Source organism: Festucalex cinctus, chromosome 5 (genome assembly GCF_051991245.1).
Source record: "Festucalex cinctus isolate MCC-2025b chromosome 5, RoL_Fcin_1.0, whole genome shotgun sequence".
NCBI classification, from domain to species: domain Eukaryota; kingdom Metazoa; phylum Chordata; class Actinopteri; order Syngnathiformes; family Syngnathidae; genus Festucalex; species Festucalex cinctus.
The window spans coordinates 9,006,980-9,017,381 of NC_135415.1; the positions used below are offsets into that span (position 1 = coordinate 9,006,980).

At 40.5% G+C, this 10,402-nt stretch overlaps 3 protein-coding genes across 4 annotated transcripts; 2 read left to right on the forward strand and 1 right to left on the reverse strand.

The window, feature by feature from the left end:
• Positions 1 to 30: 30 nt before the first annotated feature.
• med22 (mediator complex subunit 22) lies at positions 31 to 4,360 on the forward strand. Of its 2 annotated transcripts, XM_077520642.1 has the most exons (4): positions 34 to 512; positions 1,267 to 1,347; positions 1,581 to 1,789; positions 3,831 to 4,360. In XM_077520642.1, the coding sequence occupies exons 1-4, from the start codon at positions 390 to 392 to the stop codon at positions 4,024 to 4,026; spliced, it is 609 nt and encodes a 202-aa protein (XP_077376768.1). In that variant the 5' UTR covers positions 34 to 389; the 3' UTR covers positions 4,027 to 4,360. The 2 variants fall into 2 exon arrangements, with proteins under 2 accessions (XP_077376769.1, XP_077376768.1); XM_077520643.1 differs by lacking the exon at positions 3,831 to 4,360 and having other exon boundaries at positions 31 to 512; positions 1,581 to 1,799.
• A 1-nt stretch (position 4,361) lies between these two features.
• Positions 4,362 to 6,773, reverse strand: c5h9orf78 (chromosome 5 C9orf78 homolog). The gene is made up of 9 exons (XM_077520640.1): positions 6,404 to 6,773; positions 6,184 to 6,243; positions 6,042 to 6,093; positions 5,867 to 5,937; positions 5,722 to 5,799; positions 5,389 to 5,586; positions 5,184 to 5,320; positions 5,003 to 5,110; positions 4,362 to 4,911 (listed from the first exon to the last, which is right to left on the reverse strand). Exons 1-9 carry the CDS (start codon positions 6,478 to 6,480, stop codon positions 4,814 to 4,816), a joined length of 879 nt encoding a protein of 292 aa, XP_077376766.1. The 5' UTR covers positions 6,481 to 6,773; the 3' UTR covers positions 4,362 to 4,813.
• nfu1 (NFU1 iron-sulfur cluster scaffold homolog (S. cerevisiae)) lies at positions 6,568 to 10,205 on the forward strand. Its single transcript, XM_077520641.1, has 9 exons — positions 6,568 to 6,684; positions 7,114 to 7,152; positions 7,279 to 7,361; positions 7,449 to 7,584; positions 7,972 to 8,038; positions 8,114 to 8,231; positions 8,342 to 8,405; positions 8,499 to 8,673; positions 9,876 to 10,205. The coding sequence occupies exons 1-9, from the start codon at positions 6,626 to 6,628 to the stop codon at positions 9,906 to 9,908; spliced, it is 774 nt and encodes a 257-aa protein (XP_077376767.1). The 5' UTR covers positions 6,568 to 6,625; the 3' UTR covers positions 9,909 to 10,205.
• The last annotated feature ends 197 nt before the right edge of the window (positions 10,206 to 10,402 follow it).

Genomic DNA, 10,402 nt, shown 5'->3' on the forward strand with positions numbered 1-10,402 from the left:
ACCTGCAGGACTCCGGCCCTCGCGGACCGCAGTTTGCCACCCCTGTTTTAAATTAAGTAATTTGAATTGGGGCTCACTAGGTGGCGGTAGTCACCGGACAGCGCGGATGTTATCCGCCACTCTTAACGTAGAAGGAGACTCATTGACTTTGCTGTTTTCTTCTCTAACGTTACGCATTTATCTTCGCAAAATTTGGTTCAGCATGTTAAAATTGTTTTCATAACATAGATTTTACAGCTTGACGGTAAAAAGGCATGTCTGTCTGGTGTTTCGGAACAGCCGTGTCTTGCTAGCATGTAACGCAGCATGCTGCTAATCGTTTCGTCCCCTCTTCTCGTTTAGTATAGCACTGTTCGTGGGAATACTGTAGTTAAAACTAGTTTTGCACAATGGCGACCCAGCGAGCACTTCCACAGAGCAAAGAGAGTCTGCTGCAGAACTACAACAAGAGGCTGAAAGATGACATCAGGTCCATCCTGGACAACTTCACTGAGATCATCAAAACTGCCAAGGTCTGTGTGCGCACACATGACCCCTTTGAATGTCTGTAGTCCTTGCCATCACAGTCCTAATTACTCTTGGGCAAGAAATTATTCAGTTGTGGTCCAAAATGGTTTAATTTTCAAGTAATTAGTGTAGTGCAGTGTCTCCTAACTAATCGAGGCAAGGCACTCATTTTAAGTGAGAAGGGGGACACTACCAAACCAAATGCCACTTAGAATTTGAACTCAAAATAATTTCTCAATTATATACTCCGAAGTGACTATTTTGCCGCGACCGGTAACTCGTCACCTAACGCTATTTTGTTGCTAAATTGCTGAAGAACCACAAGTACATTACACATTAACGACATTGAGGTCAAAATTATCATTTGCTGAATTTCTTAAACACACAGTTGTCAATTGATGACAATTTTACAACATTGCAGAAGCTAGAGTTTCCCTGCTAGGCATCACAGTGAGTGGTTATGCCGTGACCGGCAACTCTTCTGCGGTGTTATTTTGCCGTGACCGACTCTGAATGGTCAATCGCCATACCCCGTCTCGTCGAGATGGACACACCTTGTGAGCCCTTAGCAGTTAGTATCACAAAGTCACATCAAGTCGTAGTCCTTTAGGATGCCTCTTGTACCGCCTCAGTAAGTTGCAGAAAAATCTGAATACAAATCAACGTTTTAACGTTATTACCAGTCCATGAACCACTTTTGGGCCCCAGTCCCAGTTGGGAATTATTGCTCTAAAATGTTGTCGTTGTTTTCCCCCTCAGATAGAAGACGAGACACAGGTTTCCCGAGCAACTCAAGCAGAGCAAGACCATTACGAGATGCACGTACGAGCAGCTAATATTGTAAGTGTAAACACATGAGAAACATACCGAATGTCTCTTTGTGAACTATAACTGAATCAATGGATTTAAACCTTTGTTGAATTTACATCAAGTTTAATGGTCATGTTTTATGTTCTACTAAAAAAAGTGGAACCTGAGATTAAGATGAAGATAGTTTTCCAAAATTGAAGCATTGATTCAAACCCGAACCTTGAGGAGCTAACCACTGCCGAAACATTTGTGGGGCCCATCAGGTTCGGGCTGGCGAGTCGTTGATGAAGCTGGTGTCGGATCTGAAGCAGTTCCTCATCCTGAACGACTTTCCTTCGGTCAACGATGCCATCAGCCTGCAGAACCAGCAGCTGCGCTCGCTGCAGGAAGAGTGCGACAAGAAGCTGACCTCCCTGCGAGACGAGATCGCCATCGACCTGTACGAACTCGAGGAAGAATATTACTCCTCCAGGTACAAGTAGGCTCTTAACCCCCCCCCCCCCCCCCCCCGCCATCCCACCACTGTCCTGCGCTCCCACCCATTCACCACTAAGCCCCAGAAGCCTTCATCTTCATCGTCATCATCCAGTAGTAGCTGTGTGAGTGGTGGATACGGTCCATGTGTAGCAGAGTGACATAGCTGCCCTCCCTAAAATAATCTCGTGCCTTACATTTGACTACTGTATGAAGTGAATATTGTTGACTGACAAGATGTTGAACAAAATTAGCAGGGTAGTAGCAGTGTTGTTTTCACCAACCTCAGTATGAAAACTGGGCCTCTGCCTGTTACTATTATATAAATAAGTAAATAAATAATTTTCTTGTTAATAAAATACGACTAAAAATGAAATTGGATCATTTGGCGCAACATATCTGCTAAACACTCAAACTTTTGTGTCACAGCATGGTTGGGAATTACTGAATTAGGGAAGCAAGCAGAAGAATTTGAATTTAGCCTCATGAATGGAAGATATTTAAGATTAATCTGATAAATAATTTTATTTATGGATGAATGTGTAGTTCAAGTTCAAAAAGCTTTTTAAAGAAAAATAGCACTTTAAAAAAAATAAAAAATTGTAAAAAAATGAATAACCATACACTCACCAGCCACTGTATTAGGTACACATTGCTAATGCTGTCCTCAGACCCGTTATACCTTCTTAAAGTGTTTTCTTTGTGGCGTAGAGGTTCCACAACATCTGTATATAGGATGAGGATCTGGGGAGTCATTTATTTTTCAAGGAAACATGATCACGATTTGATCATTTCATCATCCTATGTTACCAGGATATAAATAAAATCACAAGAGTGCAATGAGTCCAGACCAGACACAACAATATGACCAGTTGAGAAAATGTATCAAGTCCACTAAGCAAAAAGGAACTGTTACTTTATAAATTACAGTTCATTTTAGACTAAATTATATCTAATGAAAGTAGGCCCTGTGATTGGCTGGCAACCAGTCCAGGGTGTACCCCGCCTACTGCCAAAAGCCATTTGAGATAGGCTGCAGCACCCCCCGCCACCCTTGTGAGGAATAAACGGTCAAGAAAAAACGGATAACGAAAATAGGTTTTTCTACTTAGAATACATGACGGAGCCATGCTGTTGTATCAAATTCTGACTCTTCCACCATATGAGACATCAGATGACAAATTTTTCCTATTTTCTGTTGTACAATTTTGCTAACCCTGGGCTAATTTTAGCCTCTAAAACTACCTGTTTTGTGGTCTTCTGAGGTTGGCCAGATATGCTCCTCAATATACTTATTGTTACCTTTCAATCAATCATGCCACACTGAGTCATTCAAAGCCACTTTCTTCCCCAGTCTGGTGTGCTACTTTGTAACTGGCTTTTACTGTATAGGTTTTAATTCTATAGGTTTACCTAATTGTCTGGCTTTGACCTTGTTAGGTTATAATTCTTATGTGACTAATACATTTTAGACTAGACTTTACATCAACAACAGTAGTATGCTGTTTATTCAAGGTGACTGGCAGGGAGACATTTTGTTTTATGAATGTATTTGCTTCCAAATATTGGTTTCCAGCATTGTGTGACTCACACTGTAAAAAAAAAAAAAAAAAAAAGTGTCAATCTCATATGGTTGAACATGAGTGCCAGTTGTGCACCACTATCACAGTAATGCTTAAGAAATAAAATAGAGAGGAAACCTGGAATAGTTTGTCGTGTTTTTCTACTAGAAAGCAATGAGTATGTGTTCTTTTTGGCATCATATTGGGCGTGGGCCTGCGTCACTTTCTGCAATTGCTCGGCTTTCCCCTCCATCATCAACTAATCTTGAAAACCCTTGATCAGCATTGGCTGCAAGTTCTTAAGCAGATGTTGTCTTTGTCAATATTCCAGTTTCTGGCGCTTGTTGCTTATCTCCACGCTTGTCTGCTTTCATGGGCATATGAATGTGCTTGTTCTCACCCGGCGTTCTTGTCTGCTCCTCTCCTGCTCCGCTGTGCCTCTGCTGCGCTGATTCTTTGCCTCCCGCAACCTCAAAGCTACAATCAGTGGGACAGTGCCGACCTGCCCTTGTGTGAGGCGTACCGGCGGCGGGACAGTTGGGCCTCCGCGGGGAGCAGCTGCAGCTCCAGCCAAGGGGAGCAAGAGGAGACGGAGGGACCCCCGCAACAAGAGGTCAACACGCAACATCACCTTAACGGACACGCAGGCGCCACTCCCATCGAGAAACCATGAACTTAGGAGTACTCTGGATCAGCAAATTGTTTACCTGTGGAAGGAAACTTACTTCCGTGGGAAAATTATACATTCCATTTGAATGTGTTCACACAGCAAAGCTATTTTGTTTCTAGTTAGGGTAATTGATTTCTTTACTATATCAGCATTAAAATAGGTCTACGTGGAAGTGAAAATCGAGCCATCTCAAGTTTTTCATTCCCAGTGTTATCTACCAAAACAGTAAATGTGATATTTCTGTGATTTGCATACTAGACCAGGCTTGTTTCATTTATAGTAATAATTTGTAACATGTTACTCCACAGCATGACTCTAATAAAGAACATAAATGGTGGTGGGTTTCTTGTTGTTTTTAATAAAAACAAATGTCAGTAATGGAACTTGAAATATGTACATTATCTACACAGCACATTGTCATGGTAGGGAGCCAACATTAAGAGGTAGTAATGTCCCACCTCAGAACTATGTTGTTTTTTTTTGTCAGAATCATGGCTTACAAAGTGAAGAAAAAAATCTCATCACCTATTTATCACCAATAATCTTCTAAACTTCGAGTCATGAATGACATTTACTTGCCATCCCCATCCGTTTAATATACACAGTATTTGCCTTCCATTAAATCGTAGCCAATTAGTTTAAATAATTCCATGTCTTTCTAGAGTAGAGCTATCTTGTCTTTTTTTTTTTCCGCTCGTACACTGACAATAGGGAGTGGCAACCTTTTTAGTTTGCCATTTGATGGGAAGGAAGCGTCACTCAACAGATTATGTTTTGCTTTCAAACTTGATCAATATCTTCGATTCATCTTCTTGAACTTCTCGTAATGGTAGTCATCAGTAGCCTTTTCGTTATTCGGTCGTTTTCGGAAGTTCGGTGGCTCTGAGGCTGCGGATTGACAAGGTTGAATGAGAAATATGTTGCAAATACTTGAAGAGACAAAAAAAACAAAAAAAAACAAGCGTGGATGGACACATACTCTCTGGCTCAGGTTTTTCAGTGTCCCCCACACGCAGTGGTCTTGCTTTAGGTTCCTCTCTATCTCGTCTGTGGTGCCTCTGAGATGCATTGGCGTCTTCATGATAGACTACAGGAAGAAGAAATTTGTATGGTAAGGAGATATTTCGTCATTAAAACATATTTACATGATGTAAACCTACAGCGGTTGTGCTGGACATAGTTGACAGCAATGTTGGTAGGTACAAATGATGTTCCGTTGTCCTTTTTCTTGTTCCTTTGTTCTGCAAGCAGTTTGGCTTTGGCTTCCTCTGTCTGGATGATGTTCTTTATCTTTGCACTGAACATAAATGAAATGTTATTCTTTTCCTTAAGTATTTTAGTTCATGATTTTGAGAGTCTACATACTCAATACCAAGGTCGACTTCAGGGATTCCACTCAGCATCTGATTGGACAACATCTCCTCTGTCTTCTTGGCAGAGTTGACGCGGATGTTCTCGGGGAGCTCGTAAAGGTGGTCCTCTGCGTTTTTCACCTTGACCTTTTGCTCCTCCGCTTCCACTAGGCCCTTCTTTCTTCTCAGCTCTGTTTCAATGTATTTCATCCTGACAGGACACATTTATCAAGGCATGTGTCAAATATGTTGAGCAGTTTGACCACATTACATACAGTACAACTAATATAGTCAGTGATTGCTTAAAAAATAAAAAAAATAAAAAAGTCTGAGAACTGATACATACATGTCAGCATCTTCGTCTCTTCTGTTTGTCTCCGCTGAAAAGGAGGTACCCAGGTTAAGGTCTGTATCATCCTCTGTCCTATAAAAACAAACATAATAAGGTAAATACAAAACAACAAAATCACCAAATATTTGGGTTAATTTACATGTCTCGATTCCTATCCTTGACTTTCTTCATGTCAACAACTCCTCCAGTTTTGAGTTTAAATGGATCATTCTGTAAAAGGAGTAGATATTATTCACAGCACTGTGCAGCAATTAAGTCTACCAGAGAAAAGGTGTATGTCATTTAGTCAACATTATGTATAAGATAATACTCACATCAATCTCAACCTCAGGTGGCAATTTTTCTCCAACCAATAGGGCAGTCACGCTGTGAAAACCACCACAATTATTGACTTGTTAGTAAATAATATTTAGCATATTTATTTGTAGCTTCAGTCGTGATTGAAACATACGTTACCTGACTCCGTTCTGCCGTCGCCGCAAACTCTGTAGCTCTTTGGCCTCTTCTACTTTACATCTAAACAGAACAAGAACATTAAAATACGCATTTCATTCGGTGAAAAAAACAAAAAAACAAATTCATTTATGTTTAGATTACTGATTACTGTGATACTGTTAGCCCTGTTAGCTAGCCAGACGTTAGCTCCGTGTCCATCTAGTAATAGTTCACTTGTTACCTGACTTCTTGAGTCGTTTCATCCTCTTCCACATCTGAGGAGTCTCTTCTCCTCCTAAAGTTTTTGTTAGAAGGCATTTTTAATATACAACTTTAAAGTTGCCTTCACTTCGGAGCACAAGGAATAAAAGCGGTTCCCAGTAGTATGAAGGGGGACAACTATAATTGGCGCACAAAAACAACTAGCCAGCCACTTCCGGTTTCTTCGGTTATCAAAACAAACATGGCGACTTCCAGGCAGGTCGGCTGTTTGCTGGCTAATTCGTTAAGACTTTTGCGCCCGTAAGTTCATTTCACCCGTCAAATTGAACGTTATCGTTGTTTTTAGAAATTATTGTAAAACACCAACGGACTCAGTAGAGTTGCTGATCGCGACTATTAAGCTCAATTAAGTGTGACATACTGGTTACGTGATGTCACAAGCTTCATTGTTGACACATGAAGAATTTGATGGCCCCTCTTAAAGGTTGTCGATGTCAATGCAAAACTCGTGAATAATTGTGAACGCGAGACACGTGGTCGTTATGATTGGGTTTATTTTTGTAGCACTCTTCGCCGTTATTTATTGCTTCAAATGTGCCTTTTTAGACATGTTATGACAAATGTCTTTCGGCATTAGATAACCCCTGCCACCTCTGTGTTTCCCATGTGCCTGTTAATAATTAACAACAAATGTTGTCCTAATACTACTTTCTTCTTTGCTTATTCCAGAAAGCTGGATGTTGTGTGGCACCATTCTGCCTCTCACAGGTCAGTATTTGCCCAAAAGCGTATCTGTACCTGATTTGGGGTAGGATAATGTAGTACAGATTATGTACAGTATATTAACTGTTATTTTTCCACTGTGTTCACATTTCTCATTTGTTTTGCTGGCAGTGGATTCCAGAGTACTGGTTTTCACTGGCTTTCACACAACACAGTCGTCAAGAGCAGATGGCCTCAGCAATGGGTTGTCCCTGGTGTGTATCACGGCTTTACGGACATCTATACAGATTTTTGTTACAAATGTGATGGTGTTTTGTTCATTGTGAAATCTATCTTTACAGGGAGGAGCATGTTTGTGCAGACACAGGACACACCAAACCCAAACAGCCTCAAGTTTCTGCCCGGACGTGTAGTTCTTGAATCAGGAACAATGGATTTTTCCAGCCCCCGTGAAGCATACACCTCGCCTTTAGCCAGGTATATGGTTAAAGACAATTTAAGATAGCTATTTTGATATCATATGATCTAGTAGGAAATAAGCCCTTATTCACATTATACAGTTGGACATTAAGATGGATGCGAACAGTTTTGGGATGGAGGTCAACCTCTGATTTACAAAGTTCAGGTTTAACATGAACTTTAAATTTAAATTCTTTATTGGATGTACAGATGATTTATTGTAACTTTAAATGTCCTACAAAGTGGGCAAAAAAAAGTTTAGGAAACACTACTAATTTTTGTGCTTAAGTAAAACTAATCAACTTCTTACTCTAGTGCACACATACACAGACACAAATAACACATTTAAAAAAAGAAGTTACTCAAACAATTAAAAAAATATATATTGTTCTGCATTTTCTGTAGACAGCTATTCAGGATTGATGGCGTCAAGAGTGTCTTCCTTGGCCCTGACTTTATCACCATAACCAGGGTAAAGCAGACCTATTGTAGTTGAATGACATACAATATAATCAAATAGTCTGTAACATTTTATGTCCTCATGTAGGCTGATGAAAATATTGAATGGAAAGTGATGAAACCTGATATATTTGCGGCTATTATGGACTTTTTCACCTCTGGGCTTCCAGTCGTTAACGAGGATGCTAAACCTAGCGAAGACACAGGTAAAATTGAGCCAGCGACACCTGACAATATGTATCATGGACAGTTGTTTTGAAGGACTCGCGAGGGAGGACTTTTTTCTTTCTTTCTTTTTTTCCCCTTCTCTTTGCAGCACCGTCAGATGACGATGATGAGGTAGTTGCAATGATCAAAGAACTGTTGGACACTCGAATAAGGTAGCTGTCATTATTATTGAGTTGCTCTTGAAGTATCAACTGCAATCCCTTGGTATCCTAGCATTTTGTCTTTTTTCACCCTATTTTTCTCAGACCTACAGTGCAGGAAGACGGAGGAGATGTTGTGTATCGTGGTTTTGAGGATGGCGTGGTGAAATTGAAGTTGCAGGGATCCTGCACCAGCTGTCCCAGCTCCATCATCACGTTGAAGAATGGAATCCAAAACATGCTGCAGTTTTATGTCCCTGAGGTTGAATCAGTAGAGCAGGTTCGTTTTGATTCCAATGCACATTTGTTGTTGATTGATTTTCTTGTGGGCGAGTGGTGGTCGAGTGGTTAGCACGTCCGCCTCCCAGTTCTGAGGACTCCGGTTCGAGTCCAGGCTCCGGCCTTCCTGGGTGGAGTTTGCATGTTCTCCCCGTGCCCGCGTGGGTCTTCCCCGGGTACTCAGGTCTCCTCCCACATTCCAAAGACATGCATGGCAGGTTAATTGAACACTCTGAATTGTCCCTCGGTGTGCTTGTGAGTGTGGATGGTTGTTCGTCTCTGTGTGCCCTGCGATTGGCTGGCAACCAGTCCAGGGTGTCCCCTGCCTACTGCCCAGAGCCAGCTGAGATAGGCGCCAGCACCCCTGCGACCCTTGTGAGGAATAAGCAGTCAACAAAATGGATGGATGGATGATTTTCTTGTTGCACACATCCTACTTGCTTGTGTTAATGGTAGTAATTGGTTCAAGAGTTGGATGCTGATGCTAACTCTAAATAAACACTAAATGGTAACCAGTTGCTGTTACAAATAGGGTGTCTGTAAATCCTTTAAGGTCTTAAATTTAAATTAAGAAATTTAGGAAAGACACAGTCAAGAGCTCTGCCTTTCACAGTTGCCATATAGACCTTAAATAACATTGCCAGATTTTTTTTGTAAAGAATTTGGAATTCGTGCTTAGCATTTTAGCATAGGGGGATCAGACCAAAACATATGTACAATATCAGAACCTTAATACCACAATGTATCCATTTAATTATAAAGACTTATTAAATAATGTGTGAAATGAAATTGTGCGTAGATCAGTCCTGTTTAGAGCTGTGAAAATGTGGAAAAAACTGCCCACTCATTTGAGTCAAGCTTCTACAAAAGAGGCTTTTAAAATATTTCTGAGAAAATTCTGCCTTGAAAAAGGTTGAATATTTTAATGTGTTGTTGTCAATTAGTTGTATAATAGTTTATAGTTGATGTATGTATGTTATTATGAAAGCAAATGTGTATGTGTACTGTTATTGTAAAAGTTTAATGGGACCCCAACAGCTGTCAAAATGATGACAGCTAATGGGGATCCAAACAAATAAACAAATGCATCAGAATATACACGAGAGGGTGACGTGGGCCTCATAGCATGTCCTGGAAGTAATTACCTCACACAGAAATGAGCGTATATATTTAAATGTATGACTATGCTTTTTCTCTCCACAGGTGAAGGATGAGGAGGAGGCTGCTCAAGTTTGAATGACATTCAGCGAGGAAAACATGCGCACATTCCTCACTGCACTGGCCAATAAAGAGCATCCAGGTGGCTAGTACACAATACCACACAGTGGGAGTACTGGCAAGCCATTATGTTAATCATGAAATCACATGATTCAGTATTCAACAGTATTTCAACATCGGGCAACTTTTTAGTTCGTTAGCCATTTCATTTATCATCACACGTTAATTAATGAACATGTCCTCAAGTTGCTACTCAAAATGGCTTTCGTGTTTAAACGCACAATATTTATATGAATAAAGTTTATCCATGAACAATGTGTGTGTCCATGTAATTACTATTTTGTGAAGAGAGAAATTAAGGATCATTTATCAGTCATGTTAAAAATGTTATAACTGCAGTGCGGATTTTAATGTTCTGTCATATAAATATAAAGGCAGGCGTTGATTTGGTAAGGGAAGTAAAGGCCTGTCATTGTGCGGCCTGCATACGTACCGGCGGAACACGGATCCGC